We start from the raw sequence: 26456 nt of genomic DNA, 5'->3' as shown, positions 1-26456 counted from the left end.
CAGGAGTTTCATACCAGGTTATTGTGAGTAAATAGAGGGGACTTTTTGAGGAGTTGGCCCTGTAGTAAATAGGATTTGATGTTTTATATGTTTGTTTTATATAGGATTAAATGTCTTTTGGACAAATGTACCAAGAAAGCAAATATACTTACTATTGCACCTGATACAGTTGTGTAAGGTCGGAATTTTGCATGTTTTCCCTAAGACTTAGGGTTAACATGAGGATCACTTAGAGATGAACAGGGACTTTTTTTGCATACATGCAGAAAAGTTACAACTGGTCTTTTAGAGGCAAGCGTGGATGAGAATTATGCTCCTATTTCAGTGCACTGGGATTCAGAAGCACTGCATAGACCATATGTGGGGATTAAGCTAAATCCTTAGTCTCAGACCTGACCATGTAAAATTACCATTTATGTTAATAACATTAGTGAAGAGGAAGTGTTCTCATGCGCAATAGACCACATCAGCATGTCTCTAAGTATGCAGTCTGTAATATTCATTGCTTGTCTTTCTGGTGATAAATAATTTTCAAACCAGCAAACTACTGGGAAAGCACGTTAGCACCAAGGTGAATTCAGTAACCCGGTTCTTCGCTGACATCCCGGAATTCAGGAGGCAGCAACGCAAATGGTTAATAAGTAATTAATAAAATAAGCATTCAATATACTGTATTTTCTAAACAAGCAAGCATTTATAATGTCAGGCTGGACTGTTTATCCTGAAGAATATCTGAGGTTTTCAGTGTGGTGGAAAAGTCTTCATGATTTCCTTTGTTGCAGTAATCAAGACAGAAACAGTCTTCCTGCCTCGCTGCAATCAACTGGCTTTGATTTAAAAGCTAGCCTTGCAAGCGGGAGACCCTGATCTCAAACAGCGGGGCCTGCAAAGGCACCGTCCCTCTCCCTCTGTGGGGAACAAGAATGCTGCCTGGACCAGGCCTCCTTCTCCTGCACATGCACAGGGACCTCAGTCACCTGGCGGGAGGGCGGATGGCAGCATTTGGGGGACCTCAGTCATCTGGTGGGCTGGCAGATCGCTTGCACCCAGGCCCTGTGGGGGAGTGCGCGGGGAGATGTAAACTGCAAGTAAATGCTATCCTCAGGAGGCCCTCACAGAAGCTACAGGGAAAGGTCCCTGGACATCTGCCCTGAAGGTCTTTTCACGGCCCCATCAGCTGGCCCACCGCCAGCTAAGCCTGCGAGCAGCATGAACAAAGAATTCCTTTGGCCTGTTTGGCTGTGCTGGGAGGTTGGAGCACCCAAACTGTGGTCCCTGGCTTTCCTAGAGCACTCTCTGCCCCAATGCAAGGACTTCCCTGCCCCAATATCCAGGTTTCAGCTGTAAAAAAAAAAGAGGGCATGGAGCCCTTCTGACAGGAATCGGTTTGTTTGGAGTCAGGTTTACGCACACACTGCAGCTGCCCATCAGTCTCAAAGTGGGGAGCAACTTCCCTGACGGGAGTTTGGTGCTTTCTTGAATGAATGCTCTCTTGAAGAGCATTCTGCAGCTGATCCCAAAACCTCCTTCTGCTCCTTTTAGGAGAAGAAGTGGCTGATGTCCCAGAGCCAGAACATCCCCAGAGACTCCTTCCCTTTTCCCGGTTAACAACTGAGTGTAAACGCCTGGTGTCCTTCACCCTCGGGTTGAACCAGGACCATTGACCTTTCCCTTGTTTGGGCAGACATATATGCTGAGATAGACAGACTTGGGCAATTGCTGGGATCATAGAGCTATGTGAGACTCCGCCATCCATTTCATCTTCCCCCTCAGACTAGCAAAGAAAGTCTAATACTCTACTGCAGTTAGAAGAGCTGCCAACACTTTGCACTGCACTGTTTAATTTCGGTGAGTTAAGGGCTCCATCATATTTTCTAATGTAACATGATAGATGAAAAAAGGCTCTGCAGTAGTGAAAAGATAGGATTTTGCCTCTGAAACCCATCATGTGTGACATTTTTGGGAGGTACTTTTATTTCCCTTTGTCTTGACTAATTCTTCTCTTCAAAGTTTGTATTCTCTCTTGTTTCTCCCAGCTGAAGATACTGTACAGCACTTGGCCTCAATCTGAAGGATTTTGGAGCAGATATAAAGACAGTGCAAGGCATCAGTGGGGGAATACTAGGCATCACAGCTCACTTGTCTCAGCATCCTCCTTGATTGTTGTGCATTTGACTGCCTCAGATTTGATTCTCCCACCTGCCCATCACTGTACCTTGCCTTTCTCTCAGTTCTGTGCACTTGTCACTAGACATGTCATGTTTTAACAATTAGGGCACGTGTTAAAATCTTCAAGAGAGAACAACGCTGCCTCACTATTCGACATAAAAGTATATCTGAAAGGATGAATTTGACCCAGCAGTACTAAAGATTTAGTGCCATCTTTATTTTCTTTAATGTGTCTTTGATCAATCATGGCAACAGGGAGAAGTGGCCAAAGACTGGAGGAAAGCAAATGTCACTCCTGTATTCAAGAAGGAGGACTCAGGGCATTATAGGCCAGTCGACCTCACCTTGATCACCAGGAAGGTGATGGAGCAGCTAATCCTGGAAACCAGACACGTCAAGGACAAGAAAGTCATCAGGAGCAGTCAACATGGATTCACAAGGGGAAGTCACGCTTGATCAACACGATGAACTTTTACAATGAAATGACTGGCCTGGTAGACAGAGGGAGCAGTAGATAGTGTCTATGTAGACTTCAGTAAGGCTTCAGTAAGGTTTTCAACATTGTCTCCCGTAAGATCCTCACAGTGAAGTATGGGTTGGATGGACAGATGGATTGAAAACTATCTGAATAGCCAGGCCCAGAGGCTGGTGATCAGTGGCACAAAGTCTAGTTGGAGGCCAGTAATTAGCAGTATACCCCAGGAGGTCAATACTGGGTCCAATCCTCTTTGACATCATTCATTGATGATCTGGATGATGGGCAGAGTGTACCCTCAGCAAACTTGCTGATGACTCAAAACTGGAAGGAGTGGCTGTTGCACCAGAGGGTCATGCTGCCATCCAGAGGGACCTTGACAAACTGGAGAAATGGGCTGACAGGAATCTCATGAAGTTCAACAAAGGTAAATGCCAAGTCCCACACCTGGAGAGGAGCAACCCCATGTACCAGTATATGCTGGGGGCCAATCAGCTGGAGAGCAGCTTGACAGAAAAGGATCTGGGGGTCCTGATGGACACCAAGTTGGACAAGAGCCAGCAGCATGCCCTGGTGGGAAAGAAAGGGCTAATGGCATCCTGGGTGCATTAGAAAAAGTATTGCCCACAGGTCAAGGGAGGCGATCCTTCCCCTCTGCTCAGCACTGGTGAGGCCACATCTGGAGTGCTGTGTGTGCTCTTCCATACAAGAGAGAAATGGGCAGATAGGAGAGAGTCCAACAAAGGGCCACAAAGATGATTAAGGGACTGGGTCATCTCTCCTGTGAGGAGAGGCTGAGAGAGCTGGGACTGTACAACCTAGAGAAGAAAAGGCTGAGGGGGGATCTTACCAGCGTGTATAAATACCTGAAGGGAGGGTGCAAAGGGAATGGAGCCAGGCTTTTCTTAGTGGTGCCCAGTGACAGGATCAGAGGTAACGGACACCTGAAACACAGGAGGTGCTGTCTGAACAGCAGGAAACATTTTTTTCACTGTGGGTGACCGAGCACAGGTTGCCTAGGGAGGTTGTGGAGTCTCCCGCCTTGGAGATAGTCAAAAGCCATTTGGAGACAGTCCTGGCTGTAGGTGGCCCTGCTAGAGCAGGGAAGTCGGACCAGATGACCTCCAGAGGTCCCTCCCAACCTCCACCCATCTGTGATAGCTCAAGACATCAAAAGAGCTGACAAAGTCTTTGTGTATTAGAAACATCTTTGCCTTTTGAAATGCATGACATTGTTGCTGATTTTTTGTGTGCCTTTGGCACGGCAGAGTAGCCAAGTTCTGTCTCAAACTTTCCCAAATCCTGACTCCCTTCTCTCCCCCAGTCTAAGTTCACTGTGAATGTGTCTCATAAAGCTCTCCTGATGCAATGCTAGATGAATTTCTCCTGCTTTGGGTTATTGCACAATGGCTGTGCTGGCACAAACAGTTTAGCCAGGTCACAAGCTCTGTCAAATGCCTGTCTGTGACATGTAGACCATAAAAGTCTCTAGCTCACTTCAGTTCCAGAAGAGTATGGGGTTAGACCTTGAGACCAAACTCCTCGTGCTCCGCTCCATGGAAAAAATTACCAGGACTCAGTTTCTAAACAAGAACGTATCACAGGCAGGCTGTATTCACATGGAAATCAACTCCAGATGCCCCTCTTCCTCAACAAGCATTTCTCTCAGCCCTGCACCTCCCCATCCCTTCAGTCCCCCTCTGCCATAGCAAAAAACCCTGAGTCCCAGTTTCATCTCCAAGAGTTTTTCAAATTTCTTGCACCCTTTGCATCCTTGCTCTTTTCTCCTTTTCTAGCTATCCAAAGCAGAACCTTAAGATCTGCCTTCAAAACTACCTGTCTCTGCATGGATCCAGAGACAGCAAACAGCGATTTATTGTTCTTTCTCAATCTGGGGAATTGGGACCTTGCTCCTCTCAGAAACGTCCCAGACAGCCTGCAGTGGTGCTGCCTGCTATCTCTACAACAGCAACGATCTCCAATAGTGCAGGAGTACAGCAATGTTCTAATGGCTCTAATAGGATGGAAGCGTGTGTTTGATGCACATTTTGCCAAAAACACTGTTCACAGGAGTTTGAAAAGCTGACAGAGCGTAGTAGTTGTGAGACTTTTTTTCCCCCTCCCTCCTCCTTAGCAGCTGGTGTCCATTAGCTGGGCTCAGCAGAGCACCACTGCTGTCAGGCAGGAGCAAAGTTGTTATTAGCACTAGGTAATCTCCAGTCACGAGAGTGGGCTTAACACCCAATAAACTATAAGGGACAGATGTAGATTCAGTATGCTTGGAAAGCAAAACACACGTCCACATGGCTGTGGCCAGTAGGGGCTGGAAGGAGGAGCTGAGAGAGTGTGTTCTTCTACTTTAGCTGAATGCTGATGCGTGAGAAATGGCACGTTTCAAACTAGTAATGAAATTGAGCAGAACAAGGAAGCAGGCACTCTATGTGTTTGCCCAGGCCATCCTAGCCAGCATGTTTTAGTACCAATCTGCAGCTTCTCGTAGCAGTAGGTGCAGTTTCCAGTTTTACGAACACTTTGTGCATCACCGATACACGTTCAGAAGGGGTTTTTGTCAGGGTGACTGTGCTGATTCCCTTTGCTACCTCTCTCCAAGCCCTCTCTCCTTGCCTTCACTGCCACTGGATATGCAGAAAACAAGTGGATGCCACAAAACCAGGGCACTGAAAGCCCAGGACAGAGGTATTTCAGTCCTGGCATCTGAGTGTGCCCTGCAGGGAAATCCAGGCATCTCCCATGACATGTCAGCAGCCATGAACAGACATAGTTTGCTCATTTTGCATGCAAAATGTTTTAAATATTAACTCTCTTCAGCCTCTCTGCCTGAATGCCAGCTACATGAACTATTCAGACCAGCAAGGAGCTCAAAAAACAATGACCAGTTTAAGGCAGTCTTTCTTCAGAGGACAAACAATTGCAAAAATGTGGGTTTTAATAGCACGCTTGTTGGAAATGTCACAGGGGAGGCATCTACAACACTGTCCCAATGGGGCTTAAGAAGTGAAGTGTCTGAAATGTAAAGGAGAAATGACTCTTCAGGTCAGCTGGGTCAGGAACGGGTGTCTCTCCCATTTTATATAAGGGAGATGGAAGATGTCGTTGGGCGTTCCCTCCCTCTCCGTAGTTCAATATCAGCTCTAATTAAGAAAAGAATATAACGTAAAGAATAGTGGTCTCCCCTCAGCAGCTAGATTGTGGTAATGAAGCAGGTTTTTACACCGATAAAGTGTCAGGGGGAGCTGGGGGATGTGCAGGCAAGAGTACAAGCACCTGGTATTAGTTGGAAAACGAGGAGTGGAGACATTTCACTAGGGGTTGAACTGAGCCCTCGAAACTTTGGGCAGAAAATGTAAGAAGCTGATGTTACACTACGCAGAAGACAAAGAGAAAGGCTGCAGCCTGTTCAGCGTAGCACACAGGGTTTGAATGTCCCTCTGGAAGTGTTTTGTTTCATGGTGGGTTTTTTTTGTTTATTTTGAAGTTAAGAGTATTTGCCTGGAAATAGGATCTTTGTTGCTTTGGAGATTATTGATTCCTGCTGCTAATTCCTTATGTGAAGTAATAAGCCTCATTGTAACATTCCATTTGTTTTGCTGTGGAAGTACTTACAAAGCAGCAACAACAGAAAAAGATTATCACTTTATGGTCCAAATTTAGCCTCCGGGTAATTATATGCATCTCAGTAACTTCAAGAGAAGAAAATGCAGATGGGACAAGAATTCTCCCAAGTAAAAAAATATCTTGTCGTGCTTTTAGGCCACTGGATTTAAACCTAAAGGTGGTGATATAACTGTGAGTAAATCATGCCTACTCTCTTCTCAAAATAACAACTGTGCACTTTCCTAAGGTGTGGGGTTTTTTAATTTCAACCAGGTGAATAATTTCTTCTTTTTTTTTTTTTTTTTTTTAACTGGACATTCTTGGTATTTTCTGTCTCTGGTGCAGCATGTTTTTGCTGATGTTCCATGAGATGCTATGATTTAAAAAAAAAACAAACATATTTGTGGACTTTGCTAATGCATAGAGGCAGAGGTAGGCTCTGTCAGTGAAGGTGTTAAATACACACCAGCTGGAAGGGGACAGGTTGTGTTCTTGAACCAGGTGGGAATTTATACAACGGGCAAATCTCAGGGTAGGGTGGTGAAACACGGAATTCTCCGGAAAAGTCAGAAATGAATTTGCAGTGATGCAGATACAAAAGAATCAACATCGTAAAACATATGCAAAGACCCAGTCTGATCAGCAGGTATCACAGATCCAGATGTGGCCATTAAAGGGCTAAGAATGACCCAGACATCTGCACTGCAGCCGGCAACGCAGCTACTGGGGAGGGCTCTCCTGGTAACCTGCTTCAGTAGATTTGTGCTTGTAATTACCGTGGCAGTTGCTGCAAGAAGAGTTGTGTCTGCTGGAGTTGGTTGAACAAGGGATTTTTTGCATTTGGTACTCAAGTGGAATAAAATAATTAACAAGTGGGGTAGGGAAAATGGTATAAAAATAGCAAATTGAGGCATTAATTTTTTATTACAAACTGAAAACTAGCGTTTTAGGTCAGAATCAAATATCTTGTCCAATGCATTTTTTAATGCTTTTTTAAATCATTTTTTTTAAGACAAGTATGTCTAGTGAATTGTCTTCTCAACTGAAACTCCTCACTACGTTTGACCTCACCTCACAGATAGTTTCTGACCTGCTGGAACTCAATTTTTCAGCAATTTTACTGTTTCACCCAGCCCTAATTCTTAATCTTCAAGTGAACATTTTAGGTGACATCCCTTTGCAGTAAGTTACTGCTATTTATCACCTGCCTTTCATGCAGTCTGGGGGTCTGAAATCCCTCTGGCACAAAATAGTTAATCACTCTTAAAGCTCTCAATTTTGTTCACTTCCAGGAATTTTTCACTTCAGTAACAAGACAAAGTGTGGTCACCGTGCTATTTCCTATGCATCTTTTCTCCTAGAAACTAAATTATCGTGGTTTTGAATTGCTAACACTGCCAGCTTCTGTTATAAAAGCATTTATTTGGAATTCCTGTATTGTGGCTGTTCCGAGTCACTGAGTATTTTAGCTTTTGATTCATTTCTCAGAAAGTGGATAAGTTGTGCTTTTTTGACATTACCAATATAAAGTGCCTCTTTGGAGATGAATTTGATTTCTGCAGTATTTTTTGTTTGCCTTTCTTCATGCTGGCACTGGTAAAATGGTCTATAACAAACTAACGCTGTCAGGGGATTTACATAATTCCTCTTTCTTCATTCTTTGAGTAGTCTGTAGCTGCTGCAGTAACAGAGGAGACTTTTTCAAGTTGGCTGTATAAGTGTCGAGCTTGCCGTCAGCAAGCTGGTGAAGCTCCCCACCCATAAAACCCAATGGCTTTTTGCATTTTGGATTGAGATTTGCCATGATGGTCACTGATTATTTGGACTGCCAACCAAAACTGGTTTGTTTGTTTACATGTTTTAAATGCCCCTGGCTTGACATTTTAGGAGTACAGTTGTGTTAGTGCACATGTGAATAGGAAGATAGGGTGCTGTTACTTTTTTAATTAGATAAATTGCATACTGACAGTGAGAGAACTGTAAAATACCTGCTAATGCACAGGCTATATACGTACAGTCACTGTGGTCCATATATAATCACCGTGTAGTCACTGTGGTCCAGACAGGCCCATCAGGAGGTCTGATCTTAGCTAAATATAGGGAAGATGGTTCCTCCATTATGTGCTTCAGCCCTTAATCCTCCCTCGGAGCCAGCAGCTGCTTCTCAGCATAGGCAAAATTTAAGTGTGTAGCAGCAGATGAGGATCCTTAAGAGGAGAGGGGTGCTGGGAAAGCCCAGTGATGTTTTAGAGGGTTGTAGGAGGTTTGGGGAGTGGGGTTGTGCTCCTGTTGTCATCCCCCAGCCTCTTTCCGTGGTTTCTTCCCTGGCCCCACAGACCTTCTTCCCTGCCCGAAACATTGCTTCCTCTCTCCATCCTGAGGCCACCACACATGCCCAGGAATAACTGCATTATTCCTATATCAAACCATGCTCAACCATGCAACCTTCCCTGAGTGCCAGGAGCCAGGGCGGGGAGATATGCCAAGAGGGAAGGGGACTTTGCTATTCTGGCTCTTGCTTGGAGATGGCTCTCCTTTTAAAAGTGTAACTTGTATGGTAAGAAGCAGCCATGTGCTGGAGACTAGAGGGATACCCTAAATTTGTTTAATCCACGTGGCTAAAAACACCAGGGTGTGGTGTCACAAGTCCAGTCACAAATGGCTTGGTTGGGTGACAGAGAGCTGAAGGAGTCTGGGTCCCTGCCTCACGTCTGTTGTTTGGCAGAACGGTCCATAGGATAGTCCAGGAAGCCCTTCAGCAGCAGAAGATTGGGGACACCTTTGCAAATATATTCATGGTAATCTGGTCTCCTACAGATCTTCCAAATACAAGGTGACACCTCAAAACTGAGTAAGTGTAGAAGATGACAGGAGAGGCCTCCAAAGACTAGTGTTTGGAGGAAAAGAATATTGTATTTAACCAGAAAAAAGTAACTCACTATGAGGAGTAAGGCAAATAATGTTTCTAAAGTTTAGCATCTAGATCTTTCCTTCAAAAATGCATCTTTAAAGACTCATTGCTGTAAGTATGTTTGTTCACACAACCACATTACTATAGAGAGAAGAGATTTTAAAACAAACTAGACACAATAATGCCTATAGACAGCAAGCACATTTGTTCAGCTCAGATATTGATTTTCGTGGTGCCATTTTATTCAAGTCATTCATGGATTGACCTTGAACTGCGAATTATGATCTTTTTAGCTTTGTAAAATCAGCTTTTGGTTCAATATTATTAGCTTTGGAGAAGTAAGTGTCTTCTCACAATGCTGTACAGACAACAGAAGGACAATTGCTAACATTTTTGAACATTTTTTTTTCTTTATTACAATGGATCCTAACATCCATCTGTTTTTTTCTGGCATGCTTTAGATTTTCAACCAGCATTTGGTACATTTTTGCCTCTGGATTTCTAGTACTCAAAATTATCCCATTTTTATTGTTCCAAAAATATATACTTGAATTAGATACGTAGTAAATTCCCTCCTCTAAGAGAGACTGTTCTTTGTTTCCTACTGCAGTTGTTGGATGTTTTGTTCTTGGGATTAGGGAAGAGATTTGAGAATTAATGCTGCAAAGCTCATGTGGTGTAACTCTCTTAATTCCGCCGTGCTCTTTTTTTAAAATCATTTAAATTTGCATGATTGTATTTTATGTGAACAGCCAGCATTTGGCTAAAAGGTTTGATGTTAATGAAACAGTACAGTAATGAAACAGAGGAGGCTCCATTTTAGACCCTGAGGTGCGAGACATGAGCTTTCGTGGTCTTGCAACATTCCACCTTTCAGTAGGCATTATGCAGTAAGTATTATTGGAAAGGAAGCCAAGATCTGCATTTGCCTCTCAAGCACTACTTGGCTTTATCTTTAATAAAAAATAAGAAATTAAGTAATTCCTTGGGAAAATGCAGGTGTCTGCGCTGTGATACTGTGGTCTAATGACAGATTGATGACTTGGGTATGTCATTATTCACACTGTTTCTAGTCAGAGTCATAGGACTACCTAGTCATTCCGTTATTTCTTGCAATAAAATACAGAGTTCATGGCCCAAGATGATTCTACTTTATTTGAGTATTTTAAAAAAAATGCATTCTGTATATGATAGGCAAGATTTTAACTTTATGCAGACATAATGAATTGTCGAAATCTACATTTTGAATATGATTCTCTTTCCCCAGGAGACCTAATCTGGGCAGCCTGTTCTTTCTTGGGGAGCTTGTAACTTTCCCAAGAGTAAATCAAAATCATAATAAATCAATCCCTCGGTCAGCTGAAATAGAAAAGACTGCATTCTTTGAGCTGTGAGTCAAGAATGGGTTCACATGGGCGAAAGAATGAGAAAACAAATTGGTCAGGTTTAGAGTTTTAAACAAAGGGCCAGCTTGGTTATATTTTTCACTATCCACAGATGCTTGAGCAAGCAGAAAATTTGCTGATTAGTTTTTCTAAAAATCTTCACCGCAATCTAGGCTAGGCGGAGCTTTAAAGTTTATACGGAAGCTGTTTCTCAACACAAAACCAAGTCCGGGATAAGCATAATTTTGGGGGGGTAGTAAAAGACTGCATAAAGCCTAAATTAAAATCTGAATAATTTTAGTTGAAAATCTGATTTTCCTGCAGAGCCCAGCTGGATACATGACTGCAGATGTGTTACGGGAACTGTTGTTTGGTTGGTTCATGTGCCAGACTGCTCTGTATTCCTTGTGGTGCATTAGGAAGAACTGCTGAGCAAAAGCTTTGCCTCTCTTCTCCAGGACACGGGACTGTCGTAGCCATCCTGGACTAGGCGGTCCAGGCCGGGGAACAAACTGGGATGCTGAGGCACCAGTACTTAGCTCTTCAACTGATACTTACCAGTCTTTAAATTTTCACCAAAAGCGCGCACTTCCTACCGAAACAGTTCTCATCTAAACTCTGTCTCGGTGGTGCTTCACCCATTTTCCCAGGGGTGAGCAGGGGTCTGTGCCTGCTTTGGTCTGCTCTAGTCATTGCCACAGGCTTCTTTATAGCTGCAGAAGCACCACCATCTCCCAGGCGCTGAACGTTTAAAATCAACAGGGAAGGCGAGAGCAGTCATTACACGGTAACTGAATCGTGGCAAACACTCCTTATGGTTTTATTGCCTTAATTTCTCAGGAAAAGGAGTTATAAGGCATATTATCATGACTGATACCAGGAGACTTGTCACACAGGAAAGAGAGCTTAAAGGAAGAGATCATGTATCCTACAAATTAGCCAACGTCTTAATGGAGTCTAGTAGGGGAATTTTAATGGTGTAAAACTCTTACATTTGCTTCTTTAGGTAGGGATTTTATTTTTAATATGCCTTCAGTTTATTCACTCATTGATAAGACTGTATTTAATCCCATTTTATAAATCCTGTTAGGAGAAAGATAGTTCTCTGTAGACTCTAAAGTCTGGCTGGCAATATCTGGGCTGATACTTCAGAGAAAGTGAACCTCCAGGCTTAAAAATATTTCTTGCTCATTGTGCAGTGACGTAAGGAAAGGAGGTAGTTCATTCCTGCCCTCTGCTAACAGTTAACTGGGAGAAGCAAATACAAGATTTTCTTCTCCATTTTTCTCTTCCAATTTTCTGTACTGGGCACGGGAGCGCAAAGAGCCCCTGGTAGCCTATACTTCATCAATATTGCTTTGCTATCAGCGTTATTATTGGGAAAGGCAAGCTAAATTAAGCAACAGTAGGACTCTTCACTCCCATTGAATTTTCCTCATGTTGAATTATATAGCTGATGTAAATCAGCGCAGTTCTACTGGCTTCGGTCGTGCTCATTTATGCCAACTAAAGAGCAATGTGACAAGTAGTGCTTTGTAGCAACTGGCTTCTCATGTGCCCAACTCAGATTTACTCCTCTCTTAGAGCAGTCTCGAGGGTGGTATGAACCCAGTTGCAACTGAGTAAAAAGATTTGCATCTACAGAATGAATTCAGGAGTTGCTCCAGAGGCTACACCCCACTGTGCTCAGAAGCTGTTTTATATCAGGGTGACCTATGTCATCAGGAAGAGCTGCGTGAGCGTGGCTGGGATCGGTTTTGTGGTGTTCTGGACACCTCACCATACTGCTGCATGCCCTGTTGTGACCACCTGTGACTTGTTTGCCCATCAGTCCTGCTCTTGGGTCACGCACACCAGATGCCACCATTCAAGCACTGGAGAGCTGATGGGTTCTGCCTCTTGTATCTGCAAATGCTCAGAGTTAACAAGCCTGGCAAGTATTTGAGGCATCATTTTCCAGCAAGCCCTGTACTATATCCAGCCGTTGTACTTACAGATGACCCCATACTACGCTCTTAGATTTTCTGATGCTCCAGTCAGAGGCAAAGATTAATTCCTGATACCTGGAAAACACGTATCCAGCACTGCCTTGTTCACAAAACAACGAGCTGAATGGCATTAACCAGCTCTTCCTCAGAGTTCATCTACAACAAAACAAGAGACGAAGGAGAGAAAGCCCATGGCTCCTAGTAGAGGACAGCCGAGACAGCCAGGAGTGCTTTGCTTCAAAGGTACTACCAGACAAAAGGGCTGCAACAATTTGACCCTCAGCCCCACAGCTAGGGTATGGCCACACTGCAGAGAAGGGTGAGCATCACTGTGTGGGCTCTTCATTTAAGTGTTTTGTATTGCCTGGGGAGATGTACAGCCAGTTTTTTCTTTTATTGCTCCTGCAAGAGACTGCCACATGGAGCAGAAACTTCCCATTCTGAGTTCTCAGTTTGCTGGGCAGGCTCCAAACAGTAGCATCCATCAGTGAAAATGCTGTCTTTCTTTCCTCGTGCTCCCTGAAGAGATTACATTCCCACCAGCCAATATTTTAGGTCTACAGCAACTGACTTCTCATGATTGTCCCTCCTGCCCCCAAACTCCTACTCATCCACCATGACATGCCCAGCCCAGAGCTGATTCAAAAAAACCCAAATCAAACAAACAAAAAACCAAAACAAACAAACAAAAACAACCCACAAACAAACAAAGAAACCCACCACACGATGTCCTTATGAAGAGGTGCTCAGCTCTTGTATAGTTCTAGGACAAGGAGTGTGGTGCATTTTGATCATGCAGGGAATTAATTCAGAAAATTGGTTCACCATAAATCTTAGGAAGGTTTTCTTTCTAGTAAAACCTTTGCTAGTGTATTTGCAAAACTGCTATTAACAAAATTGCAAAACTATATGAATAAACCAGGCAATACATTGCAAAGCACAAATTACAAAAAAACCAAACTCTCCTGTCCCCTTGAATGCCTGAAGCTTGTTGCAAAACTGCATGAATGGCACAGGGAAAGTCAAGCATGTTCACACAAGAGATTGTAGACACAGAAAGTGCTGTTACAGGTTGTTACTTTTTAAGACCTCTTTTGCCTTTTTCCAGGTTAGACACCGATGCTCGTACAGCTCCATGAAACAGCCTTAGTTAACCTTTCTGATCAGCAGCAGCACGGCACATCCCACTCGATTCTTACAGTTTTCACAAGCAGATCTGTTCTTTGCTGTTGCACCAGGCTCCTTCCTCACCTCCGTTTTCTCCTGTTTATTCCGATCGTGCTGCTAATGAGACACTTGTTTCCCGACCTCTGGCCTCTTGACGGCCTCATGCAGCCCCTGTGATGTTAAATGAAATAAGGCACAGCAGCAATCCAGCAATCAAACCACTGAAATCAACCTCTGCAAGCTAGGTGGGCTTCATTAATATTTTTTTATTCTGGGCAGCACAGGAGGGAAGGTAGGAGAGGGGAGGTATCACGCCTCGTGTTTTGCCAAGATCAGAGCGGCACACTGGAGATGGTACACTGAAATTTGTTGTGAAAAAAACTGTATCTTTGCAGCCATGGTAACAAAGCAATAGCTGCTTACATTTCTTGATTTACAGGATCTGTAACTAGCATCAAGATTTTCAAAGATGGTAATGTTAGCAGCTGTTCAACATCTGGCAAACCTAGAAGTTAAGAGGCAGGAAAAAAGAACTAAAATGACACTGTTCTGAGGAGCTAGTGGAGTTTGTAAAGCCCAGAGATAGTTTGGGGGCAGAAGTCACTGTAGCAGCAAGAGAAGAAATGAAATGAAAAGAGAAGAGACCAAGAAAAGAGATAATTGTGAGAGCTTGGAAGGGAAGGGCTGGGGAAGGAGCTGGGCTTGTTTGAGGAGCTCATCAAGGAGGGACACACAAGGAGGGAGCAGGAGCAGGCTCAGTCAGTCCAAAAGGATGATGGAAATGGGGATGTAACAGCAGTTCATGGAGATGAAAGCAGACACCCATGCTGGAGGCCAGGAACCTCCACAGCTTCTATTCATTGCCGCCTTCATCCTCCAGCTGTGCTTCACTGCTTGCACTGTAAGGACTAGTCATGATTTTGTTCCCCTACAAGGATACCTTATCTTTTCCTACTGCCTATGTCTTGCTATTAAAAATTCTTGAGTTTGGAAGAGTCCAGAAGCGATCAACGACCCATGAATGCAGATAGCTTCAGATCTCCAGACTGAATCTATCAAAAGTGTCATGGGTTTATCTGACCTGTAAGTGCATCGCTTGAAAATGACAGTCATCATTTAGGCAGGAGCACCCTGCAGCCTGAAAAGGGTGGATAATGGGATCTATAAAATAATTGACTCTCGATGGGCAACACAGGTATTCTTGTCTGGCTTTCTCTAGGGCACATACCAGGCAGCGTGGGGAAGAATCCCACAGTCTACAGGTCTCTGAGCAGCACAGGAGCAGAGGGTGCATATTATACAAAGGGCATACTTAGAGGAAATCTTTGTCCTCTTGCATGGAAGCAATGACACAGTGAAGTGAAAGTTTTGTTTAAATGCATCTACTTCGTGGCAGGTACCCCAGGAAACACATGGAAGTCTTGGTCCTTTTTGCAAATCGCCTATGTAGATAGATAAAACTTCTGCCTTTTGTTAGAAATGCTCCAGTGTGAACTGTTCTTGACAGAACTGTTAGCTGAGTCCTTCAATCCTTGTTTTCTTGGAAAGGGGAGGACCTTTTCAGGAGCATTCTCTTCAGACTACTTTCTCCTTCTACTTGTTGTGTGATGTTTGCTTCTGTAGAGGCAGCCGCACACTGGATGGCTGGAGTCTGTCCTTAACATCCCTCTGGTGCATCCCCTTGAAAAGCATCACAGTGCAGTGGATTAAAAACATTGTATAGCTCAGTCCCTGCAGGCACACGTGGTGGGGCTGAGTGGCAACTCTTTCTCTTTGATTCTCACGCGCTGCTAGAAACGAAGTAGTTTTAATTGCTTCATAGTCCTAAGGTGAATCTCCCATTAGCAACAGCTACTGTATCTTAAAGATGGTAATAGCAACTGCTTGAACAGCACTTTCTGTCTTCCAAGTGCTTTGCAGACATTCTTCACTTCTGAATTAAGGATGAGTTTCTGTCCCTTTCAACGCTTCTTCCAATGAGGTAAATGCTCAATCTGCCGTGGGAAAGAGACAAAGCTAATGACTCCAAATTCGCCACTGGAACAGGGCCGTGTTCTGCTGGTTTGTTTTTGTGGTGTAAAGTGGCCCCAAAGGACGTGCGGCTGGTATCGCCTCTGCTGGTGGAAATCTCCAGGGTATATGAAATCAGATGCCTGTAGCACTTCTGCCGTCATTACAGCTAGTGTGGAGGATGGGCTCCTACCCATCCCATGCACTTCAGCCACCTGCACCATGCACGATGTGAGGGGCAGGGGTACTGAGTGGGCGCACAGGTGACCTCCTGGCTCTGGAGAAGGCTGGGGATGTGTGTGCATCTCCAAGCAGTGGCTCAGCCCCCGTGTTGTGGCGAGCGGTTGTCAGACATGCCTCATCCAGCCCTGCAGAGTCAGCCCCGTTTCAGTGAGCTTCTGTGCCCTGGGTCAGGGGAAGCATTCATCGCAGAAGATGAAGCCATGCAGATGGCATTCATCTCATGTTTCTTATCAGTACCCAGTACCTCGCATGGGAACTGATGAGCTAACCAGCAGAGACTGGGGCCCCCAAGTTGGGAATGTCTCTGAATGACCATGTCTGAGGGAGGGAAAAGGCTCTGTCCTGTCACTGGCATCATTGACAAAACTCCCATTGACTCGGAGGAGAGTGTGAGGAGGCCCAACAGTGTTGACTTCTGATGTCATCTCCCTGGTTTACTTTGTTTTCCAAAGACCACTTTGTGCTTCTCTCCCTGGCTTTGTATTCTGAGTATTCAGACCATTCCATGCTCAGGGTCCCCATTTTTAATTAGATGGCGTTTGTTGTGACCCTATTACGTACAGGTTGACTAGCAAGTCACACGATCCTTCCATCTAAGATTGAATAAAAGCCACGAGAGGAGGAGGGAAGCGAGGGTGCGGAGGAGGAGGAGGGCTGCTATTGTTCTGCCCTCGGCGCTGCCAAGCCATCCCTTGTTTTTGCTGTGGACTGTCTGTGTGCTCAAACGCTGTTTGAACAAACGGGGCACAGTCAGGAGGCTGGCAAGAGGGCAGGGAGAGGGTTAGCCGGGTCTTAGCTAGGAAATACTTGCACGAGTCAGGAAGCAGGCATGGGAGGAAGGAAATTAAGTGGAGACATCTGTGTAGCTTAGCTTTCAGCAGCTCTGCCTGGGGTAGGGGTGGGAGAGTCATGCCTAAGATGACATAACGTATTTTGCCTTTCGTGAGCTGAAAACAGAGGAAACTGCGAAAGTGAAGCATGGTCTGTGTCACGCATGGTCCGGGTGTACCAAGTACATAATGGAGCAGTGTCAGTGCTTTCTGCTCTGCCTTTTGCACCCCAAAATAACTCTTCAAGACAGAGAACTGAGGAGAATGTGATATGGTCCAAAAACTGATCTTGGACTTTTTTCGCAGACGACTGAGCCAGAGGCCGACTGCTGAAGAATTGGAGCAGAGGAACATTCTGAAACGTAAGTCCTGATAATGCTGACATTTAACCTCAAGCCAGCTAGTTTGGGTTAGTTTAGATATATATGGGGTGGTTCTTTTAATAAAACATAAACTGTTCTGCACTTGCATCATTAATAATAATAAAGTGCATCATAAATGCAAATAAGTGTGCAAGTCTGTAGCAACATCTAGAGCTGCAGAAACAATTCTTTAAAATGAGAGTCAGTAAATTCACAAGAATGAGCAGCCTATGGGGAAAAAAACCTCAGATGTTGAATCTCTTTTGCAAGTCTAGTTCCAAACAGAGGGTCCATCATTCTGAAATGCCTTTATGCGGCTCTTACACAGGATGAGCATCCCACTTTAAATTAGTAAAGACATTAGAGCATGGCTTGATTAGTTTTCCTAAAAATCTTCACAGCAACCTAGACTAGGTGGAGCCTTTATTCAATTAAAAAAAGAAACCAATGTGACTCAGGATTATTTCCCTGAAATGTTCCCCTGAAACTCCTCCTTTAAATCAGACAAAAACTTCCTGGTAGGTCCTCAAAATGTGAAATGGTATTTTAAAGGAACAAAACACCATTTAGAGACCCTGATCTGGGTTAAGTTGCCACCAGCTTCAAGGGAAGCAGGACTGAGTCTCATGAATGAATAGGAAAAAAATTAGTTTCTTTACTCATGTTGAAGTGGTTTGAATATTAAAAAAAAAAAAAAAAGCAAAAAAAAACCCACAAAACTGTTTATCTAATTGTTGTTATTCTGGAAAGAGAAAACAAAAGAAAGAAGTTCTTCCCTTTTTAAGTTAGTAAATCCATCATTCCAGGGAAATTATAAAAAAAATTACTACAGAAAAACATGTTCTTAAATGGTACCTTAAAATACCATAGTGTCTCCTTTGGTAGGTCCATAATTTACTTTCTCTTGTTGTTCAAATAACTGCCCTGTACAGAACCATAAAAATGTGGTAGCAGAAGATTAATCCTCTGCAAATTAGCAGAATTGATTGATTAAATACTTCAAAATCAAATTCCAAGCAAGTTAATGATAGTATTAACACTCAGCGGGGCTTTTTCATCTGTTCATGTTATTACGTGCGGCAGACAAAGAGAGAGACACCACTGTCGATGCAAAGAGGAGAAAAGACCGGACAGCAGAGCGGCGTGGGCGAGCCCGAGGCTGCCAGGAAAGCCATTTGTTTGGGGTCAGCCCCCTTCTGACAGCTGTGCCCCTACCGCCTGCTCCTCACTCCCGTACCTGGCAGCTGGAGAAAGTCAGGGGCAGAAACTGGGGAAAAAGGTGGCACATCCAGATGTGATGGTCTCACAGGGGAGGTAGCAGAACAGCTGGAGGAGGGGGAACCTGCAACGTGACTGATGCCAGGATCAGGCGAGGAGGGACAGAGGCCAATTCTCTGGGCAGCTCATGTTGTCATCCCAGGACTTGCCACCAGCATGACCCAACATGTGTCATGCACCATCTGTCACTGGTGCGTGACCAGTAAACACCGCCCTGGCCCTGGTAAGGGTGGGTGGAGGGAAGTAGGGGTCTTGGGCAGCTGCTTTGGCAGCAGTGTTTGAACCAGCATCAGCAGAGGCTGTATTTCCAACGCTGGGTGACTTGCAGAGATTCCTAAATGTCAGCTTGCCAAGCGCAGCAGTCACACAGCGACCTGAAGACGTCTTACAGTTCAGAGGAGTTATCCCCTGAGTCACACTGGTTTCTTTTTGAATTAAATAAAGGCTCCTAAATGACATGGATCTGTTTGAAAATATTTCCCTGAACCCAGAACTATATTGTTATTTCCGAAATGGAATTTTTGTAGCTTGGTTCCTAAGCACAGATCTGCCCAAAAACATGTGTGTCTTGGTAGACAAACAACTTCATAATTAGAGGAAAAAGTAATGCGTTATTTCCAAGGCATCCCAACTTTTGGTGAAGCACAGCAGGAAAGGAACAAACAATTAAAATAGTAACGTAATTAAAAAAAAAAAAAAGCATAAAAATGCTCCAATCTTAGGCAAGTAAATATGAATAGCATCTGGTTTGTACAGCATCACTTTGTGTCCTTTGCCTAGGCTCCTGAGGAAAAGAATTATAATTAATATAGTGGAGCCTAGAGAAAGAGAGACATAGAGAGACAATAATGAAAAGAGTGTAAATTCTCTGCATCAGCAGGTCAAGCTATTTGCAAAAGCCCAGTTCATAGCGTATACACACACACAAAATAAAAGAAAACCCAGATAGCTCCTGAGTAGAGTTTACTCTACAGTTAAAGCTAAAATCTCCTTGATGCAAATGTCATGTCTGGTACCATGATGTTCCTCTTCCATGTGTAACCACATTATTGCCCATTCTGATGGGAAGAACTGAGGCAAAATGCAGTTGGACATCCAGTCTTTATACAAGAAGTGATCACTTCCTAGCTCTGTGCTACTGCAATAATTATGAGATGGTCAGCTTTATTGAATTGCAAGGGCACAGCATCTGTTGCACAAGTTCCACTCCTTGCTGGTAGCAACAGTGAAATTACAGCAGCCACAGCAAAGAAACTATGAACAGGGACACTGGTGCTTGACGGGTCCTTCACTGAAGTATACCCAATTCACTGACTCTTAAGTCAATGGCACATAGTGAGAGAAGTCCGGAGGTGCAGGGTTAGTGTGAAGACTAAAGAACATTTTTTTGCAGTTAATACTTGCTGGCCAAGTTTATGAGGAAGGATGCCTCGGCCCTCCCCTCATGCACCACCCCTGTGCCACTTCTCAGATGGATGCAAGTAATTCAGTTTTCAGCCTGGCACATTCAAGGTTGCATGAATTCCTTACAAAAATGATGGTTAGGTAGGCTCTGAGGGTCTCAGACTGTACTGGGGCACATTTCACACTCCCACAGAAATCAGGCCAGAAAATTGCACCCACACCCACGGGCCTAGAGAAACAGAGCATCTCCTGAACACCTAAGATAAAATAAAGCAACAGTTTTGTAGCTTCACAAGGTAGGCGTGACTTAATTAACTTTAAAGAAGTAGCTAAAACAAAGTCACTTTCTGGTTTCGGAGGAGAATGTATTCCCAATTCCCAGCTTTTACCTGACTGAGATCTTCAGCCTGCCTGGCTGTCTCTGAAGGTGTGTGGCTGGGATAAAAAGTAAGGAGAGAGAGAAAAAAAAAGTCACCGTATGCCAAGTACACCTAATTTTTCAAGGAATTATTAGTGGCTCTGTTTCTGAGAGTAGATGTTTCCAGGACCACCTCCTCCAAGTCTGAGACACAAAGGGAAGAACGAAATTGCTAGAGGAGAATCCAGCCCAGGAGGGGCAGGAACCGTTGAAAGAGGAAAAATATATTTATCAGTGTAGTTATCCCAGTTATCATTTAAAAAGCCACTTGTGGCTCCCTCCTCTTTTCTGTTCTTTTTACTCCAGTATCACTTTCCTTCCTCCTGAAAATGTAAGCAGTTATTTTTGGTAAAATGGCATTTAAAGATCAGAAGCTTATTGTAAAACATCATAACATTGACTGTCTCTTTGTCCACTTTGGTGGAGATTTCCCATCCCCACTGAAGTCAGTGTGCAGTTGTGATGGACCTGTCGGATCTACTGTCCTGAGCGGCGAGAAACCTGGCTTCCAGCCCAGCCCTCCTCGCCTGCTCAGAGACCTCTGTGGTCTCTGAACCTCAGGTCTTGATTCTGTGTGGGGAAAACCCCAATTTTGAATGCGTTGATTTGAAACATTGCATCTCGTCCACTGTGGGCAAACTTCCCATTGGGTTAGGACCTCCTTATATTATTTTTGGCTGGTCCCAGTTGGTTAGTGGGAGTGCTGACCTGTGCTCTCTTGGCTGAAGAAGTTCCAGCAGGCAATTTGTTACTGCCCCTCTGCCAGGGGTGCCTGCTTCTCCCACAGGTTCAGCAGAGAGCAACATGGGATTCCCCCCCTCACCCCAGGGTTTAATTCAGTCCAGAGTTGGACAGTTTAAGTCAAGCCACCTATCCCAAACTGTCCTTTGAAGTCCATAATCTCCACTGCAGAGTGTTATTGCTGCCTGAGGTAGTCCTATCTAAGCGAAAATCAGATCGCACCAGGGGCACAGGGTACTTGCTGGAAAAGCTGATGAGCTGTGTTTGCTCTCATCTGTTATAGAATCATAGAATTATGCACGGGTGCGATTAAGGTAAGGAGCAATTCAGCCAACAGTGAAACAGTGGAAGCTGATCCTAACTGACTGAGGACTTGGGTACCTAGAAACCCAGGCTTTTAGTGACTTCCAGTAAAGTTCATTGGAAAGACGTGCATGACAGCCTGCTCCTAAGTTTAAGAAGAGTTGGTATGCTCAAATGTTACTGTCCTCTTGAGGGATGATGGTTGAGGCTTGCCCTGGTACGTACTTGTGATGTGATCTTTTGGCTTAATGTTGAAAATGGATTGCCCTAGGATGTGCCTTTACGCTCCAGTGTGATGCTGTGAAGGCTCACAATGGAAGGACACTCTCTTCTTACCCTGCTCAGGTCATGGGAAGTTGCAGATTTTGCCTGGCACCCCTGATTCTGAATTCTTTTTCCATTCTCCAAAGAGTAGCTGCAGAGAAATTATTCTGTAGATGGAAAAGAAAATAAAATGCCTGTGTTTCTTTTCCAACCATTGACCTTGCAGCCTCTCAGAATCCGACCATATCGTAGCGGAAGCCCCTGAGGCCACCAGGCCTGTGGGCAGGGAGATAACGGTTTCTGAAGCGCTGGCTCGCTGCCTGGCCCTTCTAGAGAGTGACACACATGAAAAGGTGCCAACACAGGGAAAGGAAGGAGGCTGTAGATGTTTTATGAAGTGTGTGAAGAAGTGCAGTAGCTACGGATCGAGAAAGTTCATCAGCCCCAGAGGGACATGCTGTGCATCAGAGAGGTCCTGAAACATTAATATACTGATGGAGAGGCTTATTTTGTTGCATACTGTGCATGTCTGATGAGTCCGCAGCCTGAGATCCTTGTAAATCTTTTACAGCCCGGAATGAGCAAGAGGAGCAGGAGGAAAAACGAGAGATAAAGCGAAGATTAACACGTAAGGTGAGAAGCAACTTTGATCCTGTTACGACATTACTGTAACTTTCTCCCTACTGCACAGTTGTTTGCCTTTCTCCTTTTCCTCAGCACCATTTTCAAAAGTAAAATGTGAAACTAGTCCGAAAAGAAATCTCTGAAAGAAATCACCAATGTGTAGGGTGTAAGTCCACAGACAGGGAAGGGAACTACTTTGCGGGCTATTGCTGGTAGCATTTTGAAACTGGACAAAAGAACATCTGGTCTTTGTAACCAAAGGAGCTTTGAGCAGTGAAGGATACAGAGCCTAGCGTTTGTCTAACCCTGTTCCCTGTAAATGTAATGGCTTCTGCAGCCATTACAAAGAGAGCGAAGTTAAAACAATGATGATTGCATTTGAAAATTCCACCAAAAAGAAGCATAAAACTGGGAAATAAACAGCTTCTGGAAAGGGAGATTGTCACTTGAGGCATTTAAACTAAATAGAGACAAGCACTCACAAAATGGTGTGCAGTGCAGAAAACAGTCTTGTATTGGCAGGGAAGGACGAACAAAACGGCATAATTTGGGTTTTGGTTTTCCTCCCATTTGAAAGTCATTTAGTCTTAAAACTGAAGAACAGTCATTTCAGATACACACGTTCAGTTTTGCAGCTGGTGTAAATGTCTACAGATGCCCCAATATACATAGCCAACAATCCGTCCCGTTACTGCAGATAAACTTTATTTCCCCACTGACATGTTTCCTCTCTCCAGAGGTGGAGAAAGCCCTCTAAAAACTCACATGCTTCTGAGGGAGCACCACCCCCTTCCTCTACGGTTTTAGGTGGCTTTGTCTTTTTGACCTATGTGATCACAAGCTTTCACGGTATAAATAAGGACAAGGAAAGGGCTGTAAATATGCATGCAAAGGTTACATTCAGAGAGGAGGATTGTTTTCTTTTATTGTTAAAAATCTCACACCTTGTTCTCAGCTCACGTAAATCAGTAGAGTTCTCCGTCACCAACAGGGTGATACTGCTGTTGTCTGCAGGAGCTAAGAATGCGGCCCAGAGAGCTGTGATATTATTTTTAAAACACTTAAATTCCTGACAACAATGGCAGGGATGTTCTCGCATCCCTTCGTAGCGCTGCCTGAAAGAAAAGATCCTAACTGCATTGCAGATGTTTCATGGGACTAGAAATACCACTTTACCGGGCTCTCGATTTCCCTGTACACTGAAAGGTAAACACGGGCGGGAATCCAATCCAAAGCTTCGTGCCATTTGATGAACAGCTGTAATTGATAAAAAGCAAATCTACCCCTAACCAATCTGCTGCCTAAGAAATGCAGGCTTGCTAACCCAGCCTGCACTATCGCCCTATGGTTTCCATCCTCCGTTATTTTGTAGGAAAGCTACAAAGCACACGAATTGTCTGTTGCAGGCAGAGGCCGCAGCTACTTGCTAAACTAAAACGCCCGGGCTGCTATAGCTCGCAGCAATGTCTGCCCTCTGAAACCTCAGCAGTCTTCTGTGAGATTTCTTTCTTTGTCTTGAGTGCACTTTGAAGTCGGAACAACAGCAAGAGTAGCATCAGTCCGAGCCCCTGGCAGTCCACTCTTTAATTTCATGCCCCCATTCCCCGTCACGTTCCTGTTAGCCTTTTTTGGCTTCTTCCCTTGTAAAGATTTTTCTCCCCGACGTTTGTGTGTTTGGTGGCAACGTGCCTTAGCATCATTCGATTTTGGTCATCCTTTTAAATTGTTGTAAACTGTTCTAGTGACACACTGTAATTTTAATGAAAGAACCACAGGCCTGGTCTAACGGCAAACTTTTTCTCACCTACTGTTATAAAAGCTTGGAAGTCACTAGAGGAAAGAAGAGAATAAAGTGTGCGAGTGGATAGGTAACAACTGGAAATGCCAGCCGCCTAGTGAATCCTGCAAAAATTGTTGTTATTCCCCAGCCCTGTCTTTCATGAGCATGTCCCAGATGTGTCGTTGCGTCTGCAGCAGAGTGGCAGGCTCCTTCTGTCGATTTGTACTGAAGTCTTATTACCAAAGGATTTTAAACCTCAGATCAAGCAGAAGTTTAATTGCGCACGGCAAACGTTTTGCCCAGCAGACCTTTCTGTTTGCACTGAGGTTTAATGCGCACACGTGCCTACAGGGTAAATTCAACATAAGGCAAGTATGCCGTCTTGCCTCCTTGTAACCGTCTGTAGTTGGTAATAAGAAGGGAAGGGGGAGTTCTGCAGAAGCTGCTGGAAAGACTTTTGACCTTGCACTATAGAAACCGCTACTGTCCCCGGTTTTTTTGGTGTCATTATTCCAAGGGAACAACCCACTTCATCCATTAAAAAGCTGTTCTCAAAATTCCTTCAGCGCTGACATTTTGTTACAGTATTATGATGATAAGTTGTAGCATGACATGCTGTAATAAGTAAGATTACCTTCCTAGGTCTAGATGCCTTATTAAAGTCGGCAATAAATATCCAGTTGAATTCATCATCTGGACAGGCAATTTCCAAATAAAAAAAAAAAAAAAAAAATAAATCAGGTGACCTATAGTGAGCTGCCCCTTTATGCTCTTTTCATCCCCTCAGACTCATCTAACTCCAAATTAACTGAGGATAGAGAGTAGGTGCCATTCAAAGAACAAAAAGGAGGTGAATGCTGCTTGGTACAGTTTCTCTGTAGCTCGTGTCCCTCCTGCCTGATGAAGGAGAGGTGAATTGCATTTGCCTGTCACCCAAGGTGCCCACGGATGGGTTCTGCACATCCAGACACCCCGTGCTCCTTCCCCCTGCCCCTCGGGGTCCACCCAGCAGCTTCGTTTGAGTGGAGGGACGTGTGGATCAGGAGGGGATTTCTCTGAGCACTGGGCTTGGCCCACAAGCCCATTCCAGGAATATTTAAATGCAGAGCCCCTCTGGGAAAAGTGTAGCAGGCAGGTCCCCTCCACAAGGAGATATGGGCCCCCAGGAACTGCTACTAAGAATTTATCCTCCCTGAACCGTGGTGAATTTGGCCAGGCACCAAGGCAATTAACACAAGCCTGAACTCCCCATGAGGACTTCCACTACAGAGAGAGACTCATGGCCTGGATTAACAGAACACATTACAAATCACTTGCAAAGAGGAATAAAACTCCTTTTCTTACCTTCTCTCATCTCAAATAGCATCGTGCACCCCATTCCCAGAGCTGTTTACTGCTGCCTATCCCCCACTGTCAATAGCTAATTTTTCCCGGAGGTCTAGCTCCAAAACTAAAAAATCTTGTAGCAGTAATAACGACAACCAAAGTGATGAGGTATGGCTATTTCTTAAAATCCGAGCAGTAATCTGAAATCTTTGCTCCCATTAAATTCCTGCCCTGGTACAACTTAAACTCTCTGCTCACTGGAGAGCGAGCTGGTGCCTCACTGGGAAATGTCTTGCTGTTCAATCTTTTCTTTAATTGACCTCCACTGGCTTGCATCAGCACAGGCTGTTCAAAATAATGAACTCTTGAGAGAGGTGGGACTGATCAGATGGAGGTGAGAGGGAGGCAGAGGGGGGGAAAAGGGTCAGGGAAGAAAAAAGGTTAGCGGCTAATTTGGATAAACTGCATTTATAGTCAGAGGGAAAGGTCTTCGGGGCATTTTCATCACATCCAGCTCCTATGTCTTACCACAAAAGGTGGTGAGCAGAGGAAAGAGGGGATTGTGTGTGCTGCTAGTTAAGATCTGTACTTTTTCACCTTGGTTTCTTCCCTAAATAACAACTATAACATTTTAACAAGGTAACAAAGCAGGCAACGATGAAGTGACAAGACAACGAGCTTCATTGTGACTGAAGTAGAGCAAACTCAGCATTTTGCATTTGACTAAATCCCAAGAGTAGACTGGCCAGAGTATGTCCCCCTCTGCTTCACCTGGTGGCGATGCTTAGGTTTGCTTCGTTTCCCATGCCGCAAACAAAGGGGGTTGTCATTAAACCTTCCCTTGCAAATTGGCGTAGCATCAAATCTTGAAACGTCCCCATTTTTATCTCTGGTGATCCAGAATATACAGAGGAAAACTTGACCTCCCGTGACAAGACGTGGGAGGTGCTGTCCTCATTTACACTGCTTTTGCATTAATACAAATCCATTTATTTCGCAAGTGATTTTTGCCCTGGTTCATGCTCAAATAACAAGGTCACTCGCCATAAAGTTGTCCTGCTCCCTCTGCTCACAAATCTTCACAAATAAGTAAATAGAAACGTATATGCCCAGGAGGTACACCCAGAAAAAGTCCAGATGTACACAGGCGCATCCCTCTGACA

General features: G+C 44.3%; 1 protein-coding gene across 13 annotated transcripts in view; it reads left to right on the top strand.

Moving 5' to 3' along the window:
* Positions 1-26456, top strand: part of PHACTR1 (phosphatase and actin regulator 1) — a 320178-nt gene that overhangs the window by 282861 nt on the left and 10861 nt on the right. For all 13 annotated transcript variants that reach the window (XM_074575919.1, XM_074575913.1, XM_074575918.1 and 10 more), the window contains 2 exons: positions 17100-17155; positions 22135-22196. In XM_074575919.1, coding sequence (XP_074432020.1) covers positions 17100-17155; positions 22135-22196 — 118 coding nt within the window. The remainder of the gene's footprint in view (positions 1-17099; positions 17156-22134; positions 22197-26456) is intronic.

This window comes from Larus michahellis, chromosome 2 (assembly GCF_964199755.1).
Source record: "Larus michahellis chromosome 2, bLarMic1.1, whole genome shotgun sequence".
Taxonomy (NCBI): Eukaryota; Metazoa; Chordata; class Aves; order Charadriiformes; family Laridae; genus Larus; species Larus michahellis.
This window is presented reverse-complemented; position numbering and strand designations above follow the sequence as displayed.